The sequence below is a fragment of the Artibeus jamaicensis genome, unplaced genomic scaffold (assembly GCF_021234435.1).
Source record: "Artibeus jamaicensis isolate MK-2021 breed Jamaican fruit bat unplaced genomic scaffold, CSHL_Jam_final contig_463, whole genome shotgun sequence".
In the NCBI taxonomy this organism is placed as follows: Eukaryota; Metazoa; Chordata; class Mammalia; order Chiroptera; family Phyllostomidae; genus Artibeus; species Artibeus jamaicensis.
Genome location: NW_026521841.1, coordinates 2,889,559 through 2,911,219, shown reverse-complemented (window position 1 = coordinate 2,911,219; position 21,661 = coordinate 2,889,559). Strand labels below are relative to the sequence as shown.

The window sequence follows — 21,661 nt, the reverse complement described above, 5'->3', positions numbered from 1 at the left end:
GGTGAAATATTAGAGAAAACGTAAATGTCCAAATAATAGGTATTTAATACATGTGGCTGAAACATTTATGGAAGGCTTGAAGGAACATAGAGCATGCTTGTGAGTTAACAGAAAGAAGCAAGATTCAAAATTCTGCATATGAGCCCTGGCTGGTGTAGCTCAGTGGATTGAGCGCAGGCCTGCGAACCACACGATCGTGGTTCGATTCCCAGTCAGGGCACATGCCTGGGTTGCAGGCCAGTTCCCTGCAGGCCAGTTCCCAGCAGGGGATGCACAAAAGGCAACCATACATTGATGTTTCTCTCTCTCTCTCCTTCCCCCCTTCCCCTCTAAAGATAAATAAATAAAATCTTTTAAAAAATTCTGCATATGGAATGACCATAACTATGTGGAGAAGATTGGGAGTAGGAAGAGCGATCTGGAAGAAAACCCATGGGGATCCAAGGTGGTGGCAGAATAAGTTAAAACTACACTAACCTCCTCCCAGGGCCAAATGGAATTACAACTAAATTATAGAAAAATCACCCGAATAGCCAGCTGAACACTAACTGGAGAGATGCCTTATCACCAAGCACATATAGAAGAAACCACAAGTCTGGTAGAGAGTGAGGAGGAGGCATGAGAGGGCTGGCTGAGCTCCCACAGCAGCAGCTGAAGTTCCACAGGAATATGTCAGCAGCCAAAAAGTTCCCGCTGACAACGGTGGGCTCTAAACCCCAAGATGGTCCCCAGCCTGTAGCACTAGAACTGGGAAAAGAACTTAAATAACATCTGGCTGTGAAAAGCAGCAAGGCTTTTGTCCACCAGGGAGAGATGGCTAACCAACACACAAAATTTCATTTGCAGCACTTTCCCTGGGCTCTGGCAGAAGGAGGGCAGAGTGAAGTAAATATGTGTGAGGAGAGTCTGGGTTGATGGCTCTGGGAAGAAAGCTGAAGGGATAGCTGCTAGGATCCTTATGCTGAGTTATCCCCATACTGCAAAAGCCATCCTTCTCGGGCAGAGCACTCCCCTCCAAGCGGCGTCAGCCCAAGGGGAAGCAATAGCTCCACCAGTAGGAATCTTTCTTGCCCCACCCTGTGAGGCTTAAGCTGGGCTTCAGAGGAGTACAGCTGGAGGCAATTTCAGTGTTTAAGCTCAACACAAAGCCTCCAGGCAAAGACAGATCTCTGGGAGCTCTGAGGCTTTAGCTGACCATCCCTCAGAACTGGTGCTGGTAAAAGCTGGCCTTGGTGTACAGCCTGGTTCTTTCTGCATACACCCAGGCCCAGCAGAGAGAGCCACAAGCTGTTAGCTCCAAACAGCTTGCCCAGGGCCAGTCACAGGCAGTGTCTGACATAGGTTTGAACCAGACTTTTAGCCATCACCCCAATACTTAGAAACAAACACAAAGAGGCAGCCAAAATGGGAAGACAGGCCAAAATGAAAGAATGAGAGAACGCTCCTGAATAAGAACCAAATAAAATGGAGACAAGCAATTTATCAGATACAAAGTTTACATAAATGATTATAAGGATACTCAATATCATGAAAAGAGAAACCATAAAAAGGACGAGTCAGATATAATAATGTAATATCTGAAATAAATACACTGGAAGGAATAAATAGTAGGTTAGATAAAGCAGAGGATTGAATCAGTGATTTAGAAGACAAGGTAAGAAAAAAAAAACCCCAAGCAGAACAGCAAAAAGAAAAACATTTTTTTAAATGATGAGGGCTACACCTGGCTGGTGTAGCTCAGTGGATTGAGCAAGGGCCTGCGAACCAAAAGATTGCGGTTCAATTCCCAGTCGGGGCACATGCCTGGGTTGCAGGCCAGTTGCCAGCAGGGGACGAATGAGAGGCAACCATACATTGATATTTCTCTCCCTGGCACAGGTTGCTCAATTACTGGGCCACACAGTAGGAAAGTGTATTTCTTATCTGTGCCATTTCACTTCCCTTTCTTTACCTCTAAAGATAAATAAATAAAAATTTTTAAAAATGATGAGCATTTACCTTTGGCACAACATGAAGCATTACAACATCCATGTTGTGGGAAGTCCAGAGGAACAGAGTGAGCAAGGGATCAAGAACCTATTTAAAGAAATAGTGACTGAAAACGTCCCTGATCTGATGAAGGAAATAGACACATAAGTCCAGGAAGCACTGAGAGTCCCAAACAAAATGAACTCAAAGAGGCTTACACAGAGACACACCATAATTAAAATGACAAGGCTTAAAGACAAGGAGAGAATCTTAAAAGCCACAAGAGAAAAGCAGGTAGTCATCTACAAGGCACTACCAATTAGACTGTAATCTGATTTCTCAACACAAACATTTCAAACCAGAAGAGAATTGCATGAAATATTCAAGATAATGAAAAACAAGGACTTACAACCAAGGCTACTTTACCCAGCAAGGCTATCATTTAAAATTGATGGAAAAATAGTTTTCCAGACAAGAAAAAGCTAAAGGCACTTGTTAACACCAAACCAGTACTGCAACAAATGTTAAAGAGCTTGGTTCAAGAAGAAAAAAGGGGAAAAAAGAAGAAAATAGTTTAAAAATAAAGTGGCAATAAATATGTATCTATCAATAATCACTTTAAATGTATATGGCTTAAATCTCCAATTAAAAGACATAGGGTACCTGAATGGATAAGAAAAGTGGACCCATTCAAGAGACCCACCTCAGATCAAAAGATACACACAGACTAAAAGTAAAGGGATGGAAAAAGAGATTTCATGCAAATGGAAAGAAAAAAAAAGCTGGGGTAGAAATACTTATATCTGACAAAATAGACTTTAAAATCTGGCTATAGTAAGAGACGAAGGATGCTAACTCCATAACAACAAAGGTAACCATCCAACAAAAGGATATAATCCTGGTAAACATTTATGCCTCTAACATAGGAGCACCTGAATACGTAAAGCAAGTCTTGATGGCCATAAAGGGAAAGATTGACAGAAATACAGTCATAGTTGGAGATTTTAACACCTGACTGACTTCAATGGATAGATTGTTCAGACAGAAAAGCAACAAGAAGACAGAAACCTTAAACAACGCACTAGAACAGATGGATATATTTAATGTCTATAGAGCATTACTTCCCAAAGCATTAGAATATACATACTTTTCAAGAGTACATGAAGTGTTTTCTAGGACAGACTACATGATAGGAGACAAACAAATCTCAATAAATTTAAGAAGATTGAAATCATCTCAAATATCTTCTCTGACCACAATGCTATGGAACTAGAAATCAATCACAAAAGAAAACTGAAAAATACAGAAAGATGTGGAAGCTAAATAACAATGAATGTTTTTCAATAATGAATGGGTCAACAAGATCAAGAAATCAAAAGACACATTGATCCCTGACTGGTGTGGCCCAGTGAATTGAGCACCAGCCTGTGAACCAAAAGGTCACTGGCTTGATTCCCAGTCAGGGCACATGCCTGAGTTGAAGGCCAGCTCCCTGGTAGGGGGTGTGTGAGAGGCAACCACGCATTGATGTTTCTCTCCTTCTTCCCCTCCCTTCCTCTCTCTCTAAAAATAAATAAATAAAATCTTTAAAAATAAAGATACCTTGAAACAAATGAAAATGAAAACACAACAACTCAAAATCTGTGGGACACTGGAAAAGCAATCCTAAGAGAGAAATTCATAGCCTCACAGGACTATCTCAAGAAATAGCTCAAATAAACAGTCTAACTTTATACTTAAAAGAACAACAAAGCCCAAAGAGAGTAGAAGAAAGGAAATAATAAAGGTGAGAGCAGAAATAAATGATATAGAGTCTAAAAATAACACAAAAGATCAATAAATCCAAGGGCTGACTCTTTAAAAAGATAAACAAGATTGACAACTTTTAACTAGATTCATCAAGAAAAAAAGAGAGAGGACCTAAATAGATAAAAGCAAAAATGAAAGAGGAGAAGTAACAATTGACACCAAAGAAATACAAAAGATTTTTTTAGTATTATGAACAAATGTCAACAAATTGGACAACATAGAGGAAATGTATAAATTCATAGAAATATAGAATCTTCCAAAACTAAATCAGAAAGAACCAGAGAATCTGAATAGACAGATTACACCCAATGAAATTAAAGTGGTAATTAAAAGATACCCAACAAACAAAAACCCTGGACCAGATGGTGTCACAGGTGAATTTTACCAAACATTCTGGGACAAACTATACCTCTTCCCAAATTATTGGGTTGGTCAAAAAGTCCATTTAGTTTTTTCCATAAAATAAAAGACACGTTTTTCATTTTCACCAATTCACTTTGATTTGGATATTTTCTGTATGTCAGCTATCTCCCACTCTTGGCTGCTAGTGGGTAGAGTCCAGGGGTGCTGCTAGACATCTTCCAATGCATAAGACAGGCCCACAGCAAAGAATTATTTGGCCAAAACATCAATAGTACCATGAAACTTTGCAAACCACTTTTGACATGTTTAATCAGTCACAGCACCTTCTCTATATACAGCACAAATCTTTTTGTGTGTGTTCTGACATTTCAGTTGCATTTTTACCTTTCTTGAACTAATAAAACATAATAAACTGAAAATATTGTGTATCTTCTCCCATCTTTAATGCTAAAATGGCTGCACAAAAATTCACCAATTTTTATTAAGTTTTTAAAATGCATGCTGGTATGACAGCTGACACAATACACTCTAACAAAATTGTTCCAAGTGAAGTTAAAAATAATTAAACATTAATAGTGGCATTACACAAAAAAACTAAACAAGCTTTTAGGCCAACCCAATATTTCAAAAAATTCGAGAGGACAGAAAACACCCAAGCTCATTTTATGAGGCCAACATTATCCTAATTCCAAAACCAGATGAAAACACTACCAAAAAAAGAAAATTATAGTCCAACATCCATAATGAACACAAATGTTAAAATCCTCAACAAAATATTACCAAACTGAATACAGCAATACATCAAAAAGATCACACACCACAATCAAGTGGGATTTATTCTGGGAATGCAAGGTTGCTACAACATTCACAAATCAATAAATGTGAATACAACATAATGTTTATATATGTTTATATATAACAGAAACAAAATGAAGGATGAAAACCACATGATCATACCAATGATGCATAAAAAGAATTTGATAAAATCCATCACTCAACTCCAGTAAAAACTCTCAGCAAAGTGTGAATGGAGGGAACATACCCAAATATAATAAATGCCATATATGATAAATCCACTGTCAGCATCATACTCAAGAGGCAAAAACTACAATAATTCCCCCTTAAGACTGGGAACAAGACAGGGATGTTCAATTTCACCTCTCTTATTCAGCAAAGTATTGGAAGTCCTAGCCATGACAATCAAACAAGAAGAAATAAAAGGTATCCAAATTGGAAAGAAAGAATGAAAACTGTCCTTATTTGCATATGACATGATACTGTACATAGAAAACCCTAAAGATTACACCAAGACACTACTAGAAAATGAATGCAGTAAAGTAGCAGGATACAAAATTGATATTTAAAATAAGTTGTATTTTTATATGCCAGTAATGAACTATTAGAAAGGGAAATTAAGAAAACAATCCCATTCACAATTGCTTCAAAAAGAATAAAACACCTAGGAATAAATCTAACCAAGGATGTAAAAGACATGTACTCAGAAAATTGTAAGACACTGAAGAAAGAAATTGATGAAGGTACAAATAAGCCAAAGCACATACCATGTTCATGGATAGGAAGAATTAACATCTTTAAAATGTCCATGCTACCCAAAGCAATCTATAGATTCAATGCAATTTCTATCAAGATACTAATGACATATTTCAGAGAACTACAACAAATATTTCAAAAATTTACCTTCATATATGGAAGCACATAGCAACAGCAATCCTGAGAAAGAAGAACAAAGTTGGAGGAATCACACTACCTAATATGAAACTACACTATAAGGCCATAATAATCAAAACAGCATGGTACTGGTAAGGAAACAGACATATAGATCAATGGAACAGAATAAAGAGACCAGAAACAAACTCAAACTTTTTTGGTCAATTAATATACAACAGAAGAAGCAAGCACATACAATGGGCTAAATATAGTTTATTCAATAAATGGTGCTGAGAAAATTGGGCAGATACATGCAGAAGAATGAAATTAGACTACCTTCTTACACCACACACAGACAGATATTCAAAGTGAATCAAAGTCTTAAATGTTAGACCTGAAACCATAAAAATCCTAAAAGAAAACCTAGGCAGTAAAATCTCAGACCTTGCTTGTAGCAATATTTTCTCAGATATATCCCCTCATGCAAGGGAAACAACAAAATATAATGACAACCCATTGGATGGAGAGCATACTTGCTGATAAATCTGATAAAGAGTTAATATCCAAATTTTATAAGGAACTTATAAACTCAACACCAAAAAAATAAAATCCAATTGAAAAATTGACAAAGGAAGGACTTGAATAGACACTTCTTCAAAGAGGACATACAGATGGCCAATAGACATACAAAAAATGCTCAAAGTCACTAATCATCAGAGAAATGCTAATTAAAACTACAATGAGATATCACATCACACCTGTCAGAATGGCCATCATCAATAAATCACCAAACACCAAGTGCTGGCAAGGATGTGAAGAAAGGGGAACCCTTTTGCACTGTTGGGGGGAATGCATCTTAGTGCAGCCACTGTGGAAAGCAGTACAGAGATACCTCAAAAAATTAAAAATAGAACTGCTTTTTGACCTAGTGATCTTGCTTCTGGGAATATATCTGAAGGAACCTGAACACTAGTTCAGAAGAACATAAGCATCCCTATGTTCATTGCAGCACTATTTATAATCACCAAGATACTGAAACAGCCTAAGTGTCCATCAGTACATGAGTGGATAAAGCAATTAGGGGACATTTACACAATCAAATACTACTCAGCCATAAAAAAGAAAATTTTATCCTTTGCAACAGCATGGAGAACATTATGCTAAGTGAAATAAGCCATTCAGAGAAAACAAATACCATATCATTTCATTCATTTGTGGAATCTAATGAACAAACTGAACTAACAAGTAAAACAGAGACAGACTAATAGATGAAGAGTTGGCTGACAGCTGTGGGCAGAGGGAGTTAGGGGGTAAAGATACCAAGCAAAAAGGAAAAAGGACTCATGGACATGGACAACGTGTGGGAGGAGATATAAGGAGGATAAATGGTGTTGGAAAAATACAATAAAAAAGAAAAATAAATATTTTATAATTTCACATTTCAAAAAATAGAAAACCCCAGAAAATGTTCACTAGATGGGACTAGAATGATTTCTTTACCACATAAAATTTTTTTTGCAAAGTTTTACATTGAGCGCAATAGTTAAACAACCTATCTCTGTGGAAACAAGTTGAGTACAAATTGAGGAGGGGCTACTGCCTTTGTAAGAGAAAGGCAAAAGAGAAAGGTGGAGAACTTTAGATATTCCTTGGCCCTCTCATGGTCCCCTTGGTGCTGTGTAGGCAGAGAGGCCTGGAGGGAACAACCGCTTCTGTTTTATTTCTGTTGTATCCCTAGAGGCTGGCAAATAGCAGAAACTCACTAAATATCTGAGAAAGAAAGGCAGGCCCTCATTATCTCATTTAAATGTCCTAGAAACCTGTGAGAGATATCACAATACAATTTTGTCTTCTTGCCAGGTGACAAACCCTTCAAATGGTGGAACTGGTTTTATTTTTGTTTCTGTAATCCCAATAAGCCTTTCTGAGTGCAAAAAAGTGCTTAAAGAAAGTTGAATAAATTATGATCCTGATATAGATCATAAAGCTGTCCACATCCATACTGCGAAACTGGCAGATCTTGAATGAAGGCTCAGTGAGTTGAGCTCTGAGCTGGGTGCTTTTTTGACAGAGTAAGGTGCATATGGCAAGTCCCGGGTCCACTGGTACTCTGGGACCACTGGTCTATGCGGGTATTCAGAGATCTGCAGAGCCCTACACCTCCTGCTGGCCAAGGGTCATTGCTAATCAGGACTCAGCAAGCTCTACCAGCTCAGGTGACTTCCCTGATGGTCGGATAAGGAGCCAGGGCCCTTACATGTAGTATTTAGATGAGCAGAAAAGAAATGAAGGGCATTCCCAGCAGGGACACTCCTTAATTAAGTGCATCAAGAAGAAAGAAACTGAAGTTAGTGGCTGGTACACATGACTATCCTTGTAAGCCTGTGAGTTACCCCTAGAAACCTGGCTCTCTGTCCAGAACCCAGTAGCTAACTTACATGTTTATCAAATGGACAGTTGATAAATGGATGGATGAATGCACAGATAGAGGGGTGAATAGAAGGATGAATGAATGGATAGATGGATGTTTGTTAATGGCAGAACAGAAGTTAATAGAAGTTAAAGGGCTTTAAAAATAGGCCATGGTTTAAATCCTGAGTCTGCCCTTGTCTATAGTGTGAATTGAGCTTATGATGACACATCTCTGAGGCATGGTTTCTCTGAGAGGACTCTGAAAATTGTGATGACAAAATAATGCATGTAAAGGGACAAGCTCAATGTCTGGCACATAGTAAGTGCTCAAGAAACAGGAGTTGTTATTATTCTCATTGACCAGAAAGGAAAAAGGAAAAAGATACAATGAGGACTACAGTTGATTATCTTGCTACCATTTCCCTTCCTTCCTAGAAACTGAATCCTGATTTCCTTTTGGAATTCATGTGGTTTAAGTAGCTCAAGCCAATCAGTGTATTCCATTCCCTCAGACCGCTGTGACTGGCTCAAGGATGTGTATGAGGTTTATGCTGGTCCAATCAGAAGGAACCATAGAATATTTGCTGGGAATGCTTGAAAACAGCCTCTTTCTCTCATTAGATGTTAACAAGGAAACCAGTGGCCCAGAAGCTGCTGGCAGGTACAGTGGGAGCACTAGCAGAATGCAAGTAGAAAAATAGAAAGATACGTTGTTGAGCTACTGAATTTAGTCTTGCCTGAAGTTAATGATCCCTGGGTTTTTTAGTTATATGAGCCAATTTATTTTATGTTTAAGGTTTATATAAGCCAGACTTTATGATACCTACAGTCAAAATCACCCTAACTGATACAGAAAGAATGCAAAAATGATGACATGTAAATGGAATGTCTAAAGAAGATGAGGCAACAAGTGTTGGGTGGTATCAAATTATAAAAGGCTTTGGATGTCAGAAATTGGGGCTAAATTTTAGCTATTATTTCCCATTTGACAGATAAGTAAATTTAATCCTGATGGTTAAACAGCAAGTAACTTATCTAAGATAACACAAGTTAACTAACTTTAAATGTGGAGGTGGAACTAGAAACCAGATTCCTCTGACTCAGTGCCCTTTCCATACCACTCAGCAGTATACCCCCAGACAAACATACCCCATCCAAGGGCAACACATCTCTGGAGGCACTTCCTTTCTGAGAAGAAGGAGATGATGAGCAGCGTGTGAAGGTAGAGGCCTTCCACCAGCAGCCAGGCATAGTTGGCCATGATGCAGTACTGGAAGAAGACCATGACCAGCTTACAGCCCACCTGGACAAAGAGAGACATGTGAGTCCCAGGACGGTCCACTGGGGACTTCCCTCTGGAGGCCAGCCTCAAAGAAAGTGACAAGGCATTGGTAGGGGTCAGGGGCCAAGCCAGAGAGTGAGCCTCTGGACTTCATGGCCATCCCCTGAGGCCTTCCACTTTCAGAAGACTAGGCCCACAGAGTTCTCCAGAAAGTGAACTCTGAGTCCAGCAGGCTCAGTCAAGATGGCATTGCAGAAGCAGAAACTGCATTCAAATTCTGGAATTGGCTGCCAACTGTAAAATTGTGTCAGATATTGCTCAACTCCCAACTCCCTCCTTTTTCAGATGAGGCAACTGAGGTCTAGAAAGGAAAAGGCATATCTGAGCAAAGGGTTAAAATCCTTTCCAAGTTCAGTTTCCCTGGAAACAGATGAAGAATGGACATACCAACTATGTTAGGAGGCAATGTTGATTATATGATAGTAAAAATGGCTCTTGACTGGTAGACTGCATCTGGACTGGAGACTTCTAATACCTGATGAGGATGCAGTGACTATTATAACAAACATGTCACTTGTACAGATCCCAGGAAACTGTCTGTGGGATGGTGGGGCTTCTATTCCAGCATGGCTCCTATACTCACCCCATGAGGATCCCCTTTCCTCTTATTAAATGTCCCTAGGGGAGAGGACAGCTCCTACAGTGGTCTGAGGGCTGCTGCAAGGTCACATCCACAAAGGAGTCCCCACTGCTGCCCTATTGGCCATCTGTGGTTCCCACCCTTGGGCATCCAAGAGACTCTGATTCCAAGTGTGGTCCATGGTTAGTTCAAAGGTCTGATGTTAATAGAATCCCTGCTGGGCACTGCTAGAACTTTCCACAACTGGTCAGTGATGGGGTAGGGCCTGAATTTAAGTCTCCTGATCCCTAGTCTGATACTGTTATTTCATCTAGAGAGCTCTCCTTGACAGCTATATAAGGAATTACACAGGTGAGTGGTGAAAAGTGGCAGAAAGGTGACTGAACCAATCTCAATTTCCAATCCCCTTCTCCCTCACTTGCCTCTGCTTTAGAGACTGTAAAAGTAAAAAACTCAGTCTCACAGGTTCCTTGGCAGTTAAGTATGGCCGCATGACTCAGTTCTAAGCCATAAGAGGTAGGTAAAGGTTTTGGGGAAGGTGTTCTTTCCCAAATGAAAAATCAAAGTAAAAAGAAAAAGTTAAGTGGTAGAAAAATGGAAAGTAAAAAACAAAAAATCAAAGTCAAAGTGAATTTAACTCCTTGTCTAGAGCGTGGATGCGGGGCCTGGGGCTATAGGAGCCATATCGCAAACATGTGGTATAAAGCGTGGGGTCAAGAATGGCAGAGCAGAAAGAGGGAAAAGGACTATGCCCTACATGGCATCATGGAGCCTCTGCACCACCTCTGGACTGCCCATCTACAGACTGCTTTTATAGAAAACAACTCCCATCCGTTTAAGCCACCGATGTACAGTTTTCTGTGATGTGCACCAAAAGGGATTCCCAACTGACACACGGTGATATTGCAAGGAATTAAAACTCATCTGAGCATTCAGAATGAGAAAGAGGGTTAGATTTAACAAAACATGATTGTTTTACTTCAGGCCTGTGTGTGCAGGCATACAAGTATATACTCACCCTTTTCTCTGTACAACCAACCCATCCTTCTCTAGACTTGGCCATTTGTCTATAGCTGGGACTTGGCAAGAGTAAGGAAAAGAGGATCTTTGCTATAAATCAAAATCTCAGAGTGGTTAATCCACTCTTGGACACTGGGAGTTGAGTGGCAGCCTCTGACTGACTTCTCAACATGTGGATCTCATATGTGATCCAGGCGGTGCATGTGGGGACATGGAACTCTCCCTGAACCTCCCGGCACAGCCCCAGTGCCTCTTTACCCTAGTCATTAAACGCAGCCCCAGCAGGGACTTTAGGGAAGGACACTGGGCTACCACCCTCTTCAAAGTTAGTCTGGGAAACGCAGGCAGGACTAGCCACACCCTGGGGCAGAGGCATGTTACCATGTGGGTATCACAGTGGACACCATCGTCTGAGAAGAGCACAGCATCCTTGATGAAGATGGACAGGGTGCGCAGGATAAAGGACACAAACAGGTGCATGTGGATGTAGTTGCGGGTGCAGTGGAGCCTCCTGGAGGGAGAGAAAGCAGGGCCAGAGCTGGGAGGAAACAGAGAGCAGCCAAGCCCACCCTTCCCTGCAATGCGTAGGGGAAACCCAGGCCCCAGACACCAGCTATTTCTTATGGGAAACCCATTCCAGTTCTGGGCGGGTCTGACTCCCACCTTCCAGACAGACCTGAGACAGACCTCATGACAGACCTCAGCTCTCCAACCCTGGCCACAGAGATTGACTCAGGGTGGGGCATGTGACTTAAGCTGAGCCTATGAGAATTCTCCCAGGACTTTCATTGCAACTAATGGAGAAGAAGCCTTCTTCACCCTGGTGTTGTAAAACTGTTAGAACGTACCAGTGCAGTCGCTGGTGGCCATCTCTGACTCCCCTGCAGAAAGCATATCTGAGGATGAGGCCAGTGTCAACAGAAAAATGGAGGGACACAAACCTAGTTCTGCTGATACTTCTAAGCACACAGATTCAGACATGCCTAAAGCCAGACGCCTAAAGCCAGTTATGTGGGTCAGGTCATCTTTGTTTTTCCTAAGCTGTTTTACAGTGGATTTCTGTTTCTTGCAACCAAGAGTCTGGTTATTACACCTTTAAGATTGGAATAATGATACCTATCTTATGCCATTGTGAGAAAATTAGAAATAACATGTAAATCAACTGGTGCAGTAAGTCCTTAGTAATAATGCTCAGTAAGTATGAGTGAATTCAGGAATGAACAAGGTCACAGAAACTTCACAGAAAGTTCAGTCACAGGAATTTCTGCCACTGATAAACTTTAGATCAAGAGGTGACAGAGGGGCCCACTCAGACCCTCCTCCTTTGGCATAATCAGTTCAAAGAGATGCAAAGTCTGTGCCCAGGAAAGACTGAGGAGATGGAAAGCTGGCAGCAGTTTCTCACCGGAAAGAACAGAGGATGCTGAGAGCAACCAGGAGCATCACCAGGGAGGAGCTGTAGCCCACAGTATACATGACCTTCAACTTCAGCAGGTATGCGTACTGCAGAGAGAGGCATGTGTTATTCCCACTTGCCCACCTGGCTGGCTCTCCACTTTTCTGCCTCAAGTGTACCTATTTTCTGGCCTGCCTGAACCCCTTCAACTCAGCTATGTTGCTTATGTACCAAGGACATCATTCATAGACTCATAACGTCTTGGCTTTGGAGAAGATCTTGAGGATCATCTGATGCCAACTCAAACTTATGTCCCTCTTATGCCACCCTAAATTTAAATGTTTTGCTTAAATACCTCCAGGAATGAGGTGCTCATTGCCTTTAAAGGAAGTTATTCAGTATATGGCAGCACAAATATTAGATTTTTATCCTCATGTGATATTAAAATCTATTACCTTATAAATTGCACTTATTGGTCTGTTCTGTTTCTGGAGTTACTTAAAATAAACTCAATTAGTCTTGTAACTAAGGTTTGTCTTTACTTTTAAAAAATAAACTATTTCGCCCTGGCTGCTGTGGCTCAGTGGATTGAGCACTGGCCTGTGAACCAAAGGTGTGCCAATTCAATTTTCAGTCAGGGCACATGCCTGGGTTGCAGGCCAGGTCCCCAGAAGGGGGCATGAGAGGCAACCACACATTGATGGTTCTCTTTTTCTCCCTCCCTTCCTCTCTGTCTAAAATAGATAAATAAAACCTTTTAAAAAATAAAATAAAATAAACTATTTCATTTTGCAATAGTTTTAGACTTACTGAAAAGTTATGAACATATTACAGAAAGGCCTGTCATTTTTAATATAGCTATTCTGCCAATCTGTCTCACTTATCTTTCAGCATTAAATGTTCCCTGTGTCTTTACTGTCTTTCTATAATCCCTCAACATTTTGCTCAACTAATGTGCTCCAATTTGTCAATGTCCTTCTTAAACAAAATACTCAGAACTGGACAGCTGAACAGCTCCAAATGTATCTTCTAACTAGGAAGATGTAGAGAGGGACCCTCATCTCCCCTGATCTACACACTGCACTCCTGTGAGTGCAACCCAGCAATCGCTTCACACTTTTGGTTCATCTTTGATTAAAAAAGATTTCAATGGAATACAAAAACTTGACACATAGAGAGAAATGTAAAGAACTGCATTTAGGTTCAAAAAATAAATTGTACAACAGTCTTAAAAAATCAAGGAAATGACAATTTAAACAATAATGCTATGCCGTTTTTTTAACCAACCAAAATAACAGATATTTTTAACTACTGTAATAATATTCTGTGCCGGTGAGGGAAAAGTAGGATGAAAATTGGTTCAATCTCTCCAGAAAGCAACAGGAATTAAGAACCTTTGAAATACGCAGTCCTTTTGACCCCCCCTTCTAAATCTAGGAATTAATCAGAAATATAAAAGCATATTTATATATAAATGTGTTTATCACAAAACTATTTGTGATGAAAAACATGTCCAACAACAGAAGAATAGTTAACTAAATTATTTTAAATCCAAATTATTTTCATGTTAGGGCACATTATAATAATGTTTACCATTCAAACTTGAAAGGATGTCAGAACATGCTAAGAATGTAATGTTAAGTAAAAGGCAGAATATAAATTTTACATGTATACTAAGATTCCCACTATAGTACATGTAAAAAAAAGGGTTAGGTTGAATTATATGCAATTGCTTTTTTTGTGGATCAAAAATGATGAAATATGGGCCATTTCATGTAGTTCAGCCTCATACTTGCATAAGAACACGATTATAAGGAGATGTGTTAGATGTTAATACTGGTTAACTTCATACCAGTTAATACTGGTTAACTGGTTAAATTTGTGGATGGTGTTGTTATTTTCACTTGTATTTTCCTTCTTTGAAAAAAGATTTTATTTATTTATTTTTAGAGAAGGAGAAGGGAGGAAGAGAAACATCAATGTGTGGTTGCTTCTCATGAACCCCCAGCTGAGGACCTAGCTTGCAACCCAGGCATGTGCCCTGACTGGGACTCAAACAAGCGACCGGTTGGTTCACAGGTGGGCACTCAGTCCACTGAGCCACCAGCCGTAGCTTCACTTGTATTTTCTACACTTTTGATTTTTCTACAGTGGGTAAGTACTACTTTGTAACCAGAAGAAAAAGGTATTAATTTAAAAACAAAACAGACACAAGAATAATATTGGGGAAACCAGACTTGCTGATAGCTCTTCATATGAAAATGACCTTGAGGTCAGAATGGCCAAAGCTTCATGGCATTAAGGAAGTATACTACACACAAAAAAATACAAGCATCAGAGCCCAGAGACAAGGGTTCCAAACCCATGGCTGTTATTCACCAGCTGTGTGACCTTGGGCAAATTATTTAACTTCTCTGAGCCTTAGATTCCTCATCTGAAAAATTGGGATACTAACTACCTTGAAGGTTGTTTGGAAGAACAAGTAAGGTATCAGGGAGAATATCTAGACAATGGCTGGCACTTTGGGGACACAGGGTGCCTGTGATTTTTCTCCACCTCCACCCTTCACCCCCATCATCCACCCTTCAACATGAGTCAGTGGTGTGAAATTGTGTGAGATTATGGTATGAAATGTGAGGTATAAGGTAGCTGCTAGAAAAACTTAGCCTTCTCTCAGTTACACAGTGGAGTGCTGTGGGGTAGCTGGCCACATTGGAACCTTTGGAGCCTTTGGCCCAGTTCTGGACATGTTATTTTAAGAGGCACATTAATAAACTGGAGCATTTCCAGAGAAGGCTGATCATGTTATCTTAAGAGTACAAGAATAAACTGTATATATCACACCCAGAGGAAAAACCAAACTTAGGGAAGAAGAGTATTATTAGGTCGACTGACATGTAGAAGTAGAGTTAAGACCTAGTGTGTGAGCTCCAGTGGGAGGAGGTTACCAGAAAGTGCATTTGACTCAAAGTGACCAAAAACTTTCCAACAGCAACATGTGACCTTTGATAGGCTGCCTTGTGACATTGAGCTTCCCCACTGATGTGACTACAATCCCAAGACTCAGGAGCCACCTTACAGGAAATAAGGCAGAAAGACCAAAGGACAGTAGGTTGCATTAGATTAATGGTTCCTAGACTTTGGGACATCAAAGAGCAGTGAAATGTCAAAATACCAGAGGACCAACATGAACCCCATAGCTGTGGGTGTTGGCCTCACTCCCGGGGATACCAGTTCAGGAGCAGTTTGGGCCAGCCTATGGCAGCGTGAGGATGCACAGGTAAAAGTATGGAGGTTAGGCTGAGTATTCTGTGCTGTCCTGTGGCTGGGGTCATTGTCTGACACCTGATTCCCAGGATACATGGGCCAGCTTCCATGCAGACCTGGTCCTGCCCTGTGTCTTTAAGGTCTGACCCAGAAAGAGCCCTGTTCCCAGGAGGCCTGATGCAACCTCAGTGCATCACCCCTCAGTGGACTTGGGGTCCCCAAACCTCACTGCTGTCTGCCATGCGTCAAATTACCTAGCTCTCTGTTTTGTATCCGGGCAAGGCCACCTCTAAATCGGGCTTATCAGACTTTTTCCATAAAGGGGCAAATAGCAAATATTTTAGGCTTTGGATGCCATAGATCTCTTCTAAAACTACTTAATTCTGCCCTGGTAGTGCAAGTGGGAGTGGCCATGTTTCAATACAACTTTATTTGCAAAAGCAGGTGGTGGGCCAGATGTGTCTCAAGAGCTGTAGTTTGCCAACTTCTGCTGCAGCTCTGTCTGGTCTTTCTGCCGACCGGAGTCCACTTTGTTGATGATATTTGTCAATAATAGAGATGTGTGTGCCAAGTAAGGAAGTTGAAGGAAAACCAACAAATTCAGACTTTCATCATCATTTGATTAAAAGAAAAAATAATTCAACAATAATAATAAATAGAATGATTCAAATCTCAGAATAAAAGACAAAGTTTGTACCAATTTGAGGACCAGCATTTGGACTAGTGGGAATCACATGGTTTGAAACACTTCAAATTTTAGGGACTTTTAAATATTTCTTTATGTGAGCTGAAGTTAAGGTAGGTTTCTTCTCCACTATTTTTGGACAATAATTTTCTTAGGTAAGTTCAAATTTTTTATTTATCTTAGTTAAATTTCAGCTCCCTGTCCAGGGATTTCACAGTCTCAATTTTGCTGTGAATACCAGGATCAGGGCCCTGGGCTCATTCTTTCCCAGCTGATTACTCTAAGTCAAAAGTTCTCATGTGTGGTTTTGGTAGATATCACTCACAAAAACAAAATCTCTTTGGGGTCCTCAATAATTCTTAAAATGTAAAAGGGCGGGGGTGGGATGGGCAGAGAAAAGCAAAGGGGGAAAAATTGGGACAACTATAACAGAATAAAATTTTTTAAAATCTTTAAAAAATAAAATGGAGGAAATCAAAATCAGAGAGGAGGAAGCAAGTTAAAACTAAATCTATCAGTAAATATAGCTGAATCCAGCTGTATTGTGCAGAAAGTAAATTTTCTTACCAGTGACTAACCATAGAAATCCTTAATCACCAGTGAGCTTTAATGTTATGCACTGGAAATTTTATGATGAGTTTTTATTTAATATTTCCTTATCCTTATCTTTGTAGGGGGGAAATTCCATTAGGGTTATAGCCATAAAACTTAAAAATTCCTTTCTTTTGGTTTACAACTTGAAATCAAAAGACAACAAAAATAAATCTGCTTGGGGGGAAAAAAGGTCCCACAGCTAAAAACTTAGGAGAACTGCTGGCATAAGCCAATCAGGTACCCCCACCCTTCTGCCAGGGATGGGCAGTGGTGGGCAGATCCAAGTCACTTTGGGCCAATGTGGTGTTTGGACAGGCTTGTTCTGGGGTTAGGTAAAAAAAGCTTTCTTGCTCCTAGGAAGGAGCTGTAGAAAGTCACACTATTCCTCCTCCGGGACAAGCAGGCCGGGGGAAGTCTGTGGCAGCAGTCAACAGTGGCAGTCATTTTATTGTGGGAGAGCCACCAGCCTTGGGAAGAAGTGCCAGGATAGCAGGTGGAGAGGTGGAAAGGACCTGGTCCTTGGTAGCTTTGCAGGGTTGCCTCATGAAGGAGCCCTGATGCTGTTCTCTGCACCCTCGGGTCCACAAGCCAAATTTGCTTATTAAGCCAGTTGGAAATTTCTGTCATTTGCAGCTCAAAACATCCTTTTGAACCTCAATCCTACCACCCATCATAAGAATGTTTGCTCTTAATGTTATAGATTTTACAAATGTGACATCCATAAGTCCCTGTCTTCATTTGAATCAATGGTAGCAATGGTCAGAGCCTACCCATGATTCCTCCAAGATCATATGTACCCACTGGTCAATTCTTGTTGAGTCCCAGGATGAAACTAACCCACTCAGGCCAGACTTGAAGACCTCATTCTTGTGTTTTGTCCAATTGGATGGTAAGCCCTGGAAAGAAAGAAACCCCATCCTCCATATTGATCCCTCAATCAAACCCCTTCATATAGAGCAAGACTGATTGGCTATAGAGGAGTCTTAGAAAAAATTCAGGAGGGGGTGTGGTCTGCCTCCCAGCCACATTGTCTCTCCTTAATTCTGCTGCTCCCCACTTCATGACACCATCCCATCCTCCACGGGAGATGCAAGCTCGTCCATCATATTCCACTGGCAAGTTTAGCTCATGTGACAGCTGAGAGTGCATCTCCCAGGGGGCACACACTTTCATGAGAGAGTGACAGGAGTTAGAGGGGGAGCACTGGCTCTTTTTGGAGTTACACTTGCCTTGAATTCTGCCTCCACAACTTTCCTTTTCCCCCCTTGACTTTCTTTCCCAGTTTTATTGAGATATAATTGACACACATCACTGTCTGAGTTTAAGGTATACGGCACAATGACTTGACTTACATATATTGTGAAATAATACCACAGTAAGTTTAGTTAACATCCATCATTTTACATAGGTACAAAAAAGAGAGAGAAATGAGGATTTTCCTTGTGATGAGAACCCTTAAGATTTACTCTCTTAGCAACTTTCATATATAACATACAGCAGTGCTAACTATTGTCATCACATTGTACATTATATTCCTGGTACTTATTTATCCTGTAACTGAAATTTTGTACATTTTGACCACCTTCATCCAATTCTCCCTCCCCCCATCTCCATCTCTGGTAACCACTAATATGACCTCTTTTGCCATGAATTTGGTTTTAGGGTTTTTTAATTCTACATATGCGTTGGATCACACAGTATTTGTCTTTATCTGTCTTATTTTTTACTTAGCATAATGACCTCAAGGTCCACCCACGTTGTTGCACATGGCAAGTTTTTCTTCTTTTTGTGGCTGAGTAACATTCTGTTGTATATATGTGCCACAATTTCTTTATCCATTCATTTATAGATGAACACTTAGGTTGTTTCCATGTCTTGGATATTACTAACAGTGCTACAACAAACATAGGGAAGCAGATACCTCTTCCACATTTGCTTCTATTACTTACTAAGCATTTCTCTTAACCCCTTTCAGCCTCAGTTTCCTCATCTGCAAAATGAAGAAAATAATAGACTTACATTGAATGCTTTTGAGGATTGGATGTAATTGTGCATTAAACAGCCAGCACATGGATGTTTGGTCCAACAATGAATATTTGTTGGGCACCTTATAGGTGCCAGGCATTGTGCTGGGCAATGGGAGCCTGGAAATCACTTTTTTGACTTGTCACTGCTGTATCTCCATGCTTATACCCCTGCCTTGCCCATAGTAGATGCTCAGTAAATGTTTGTTCAGTGAATGGATGCCTTGGTGGAATTCATATTTTAATGAGAGAGATGGATACACATAGCATAAGCTGATGATTTCATATAACATGGGAGATAATAGCTGGAGCCCTTCCTAGGGGGACAGGAAGAAAGAGCTTTCTGGAATTGATGGGCTGGAGTGGAGTTTTGAAGGATGTGTGTGCATCAGTCAGAAAAAGAGAGGCGGGAAGGGTTCTTTGGAACTGATAGCCATTTCAGAGGCATCTGGAGAAGTTCATCCCATGGGTCACAGTGTCCTCTCTCAAACCAGGACTGCCCGGTGGCTAGGCTCTCTCCTTTGAGAGCAAACATTGATTGAGAACTGACTATGGCCAGGCACAGTTCTCAACACTTTTATGGATTCATTCATTTAGTTTTCTAGGCAAGCCTGAGAGGTCAGAACTATTATTAACCCCGTTTTGCTGATGAAGAATCTGAGGCACAGAGAAGTAAAGTTCTCCCCACCCCAATCAAGGTCACAGGTCAGGGTTGAGCTCCACCAGCCTGGTTCTGAGCACTTAGCCACCACATCACTTCTCTTTTGTTTTCATGACTAAATCACTGTCAGTCTCATGGCAGCATATGGCAGTCCACTCTGTGCCATGGCCTTCATGACCACCATCTCCAGGCTGATAGACCAGGGCAGTGAGGCAGGCCCACTGAACCCCAGGTGATGAGCAGAAGAAAAGTGGGTGGGAGGGGTAGCCCCCAGCTCGCCTGTCCTTGGCTCTGGTCTGGCTCTACTCTAGCCTCAGCCAGGCACTTCTCACCCTGCAGCTCCCCCACCCCGCCCCGTCTAGGGAAGAAGGGAGGTCATCAGGCTTACCCGCTTCTGGTTGGTCTCCTTGGATGAGTCGTTCATATTAACCCCACATGCCAGGTCGGGCCTGGGGAAGATTTCTGACCAGCCGCCCTGTGTGCAGTTTCGAAACATGGAACCTGTGGGTGCCAAGTGTGCTATGTGTGAGTGGCGGGGACCATGGACAGATGACTGGGTCTCCTGAGTGCCCTTGGCAATGCCTCAGTGGCAGCCTAGAGCTTCCTTCTGTCACTTTGTCCCAAGCTGCCTTTCTCTGAACCACATTGCCAGCTCCCAATTGGCCCAATAATTGATCCTTGAAGAATAAGTCAGTCAGTCAGGAAAAGCACTAGGAAAGGCAAATAGGTAGATGGGCCCAGGAGGGGCAAAGACCCGGGATATGTATGTGTGTGTGCATGTGTGTGTGAGGGAAAGACACAGAGACAGACCTGCTGATCCTTATACCTCAATCTACAAACAAAGTTGTCCCTGAACAAACACTCCCTCACAGCCTCCAGTCACTGCTTGTCTTCCTCCCACTGCCTCACCCACACCCCCATCTCACTGTGCCAGGCACCAGGGCTCCTTAGATGAGAGAGGCTTACTGACTCATAGCACAGCACTCAATCATCCCAACCAGAACCCAGGCCCCCAACAGCCAGGCCACAGCAGAACTTCCAGTGCCCTCTACCTTGCTGCTCCCTGGGGCCCAGGCCCACTCCAGGGCTCTCTTAGACCCCTGTGCAATCCCACCCCCACTATGCCCTTCCCTTCACAGGCCCCAAACTCAGCTCCAAGGTCCCTCAACGCTCAAGGAGAGACTTTCCCTCCTCACCCTCCACCCCCTCAGGCTGACATGCCACTGCCACTCTTTGAGCTCAGTGCCCTACACCTCCAGCACAGGCTGCGTCCTGTGCACTCACAAGGGATGGCATTGGCTTCCCTGACTTCCCAGGAGATGAGTTTCTGACAGCCCCCCAGCGCCTCCCCAGAGGCCTTGCCTACCAAACATTTCTAGAGAAGTGAATGAGTGGGGATAAAGAGTCTGCTCTAAGCTCTCTATGGAGAAGAGGAGAGAACTTGCTCACAGGGAGCTTGTGGAGCAGGATTCCAAAGGCTGGGGAAGGGGACCTGCCATCCAAGAAGGAAGTTTGGGGAGCCACCAGGAAGCATTTTCCTCATAGGAATGACTGACTCAGCTGCTCTGCTACTCTGGGCTGCCAAGCAGAGCTGAGTTCTGGTTCTGGGTCTGGCTGCTCTTGGTGTTGCAGGGGTTCAGGGAGCTGATCACAGCCCTGCCACTGCTTTTGTTTTACTCTGCACCCTCTCTAGGGACCTCTTAACCACACAAGCTGGGCTGGCATGCTGCTCTTAACAAGCCCCAGGGTCTGGGTCATTGGCTCACAGGGTTTAGAGTCAAGAAGTTTCCACTGAGATGGAGAAATATGGCTGGCATTTCTAGAATCAGCCATATGCTAACATGCAGATTCTGATCTAATCTTCATAGGGCC

At 41.7% G+C, this 21,661-nt stretch overlaps 1 protein-coding gene across 6 annotated transcripts in view; it reads right to left on the bottom strand.

Annotated features, from left to right (window-relative positions):
• The window catches only part of SCTR (secretin receptor), an 84,444-nt gene that overhangs the window by 21,070 nt on the left and 41,713 nt on the right, over window positions 1-21,661 (bottom strand). For 3 of the 6 annotated variants that reach the window (XM_037146388.2, XM_037146392.2, XM_053666549.1), the window contains 5 exons: window positions 20,178-20,290; window positions 12,568-12,665; window positions 12,011-12,058; window positions 11,544-11,673; window positions 9,370-9,523 (listed from right to left, as the gene is read on the bottom strand). In XM_037146388.2, coding sequence (XP_037002283.2) covers window positions 9,370-9,523; window positions 11,544-11,673; window positions 12,011-12,058; window positions 12,568-12,665; window positions 20,178-20,290 — 543 coding nt within the window. The remainder of the gene's footprint in view (window positions 1-9,369; window positions 9,524-11,543; window positions 11,674-12,010; window positions 12,059-12,567; window positions 12,666-20,177; window positions 20,291-21,661) is intronic. The other 3 variants (XM_037146398.2, XM_037146406.2, XM_037146417.2) reach the window with 3 other exon arrangements.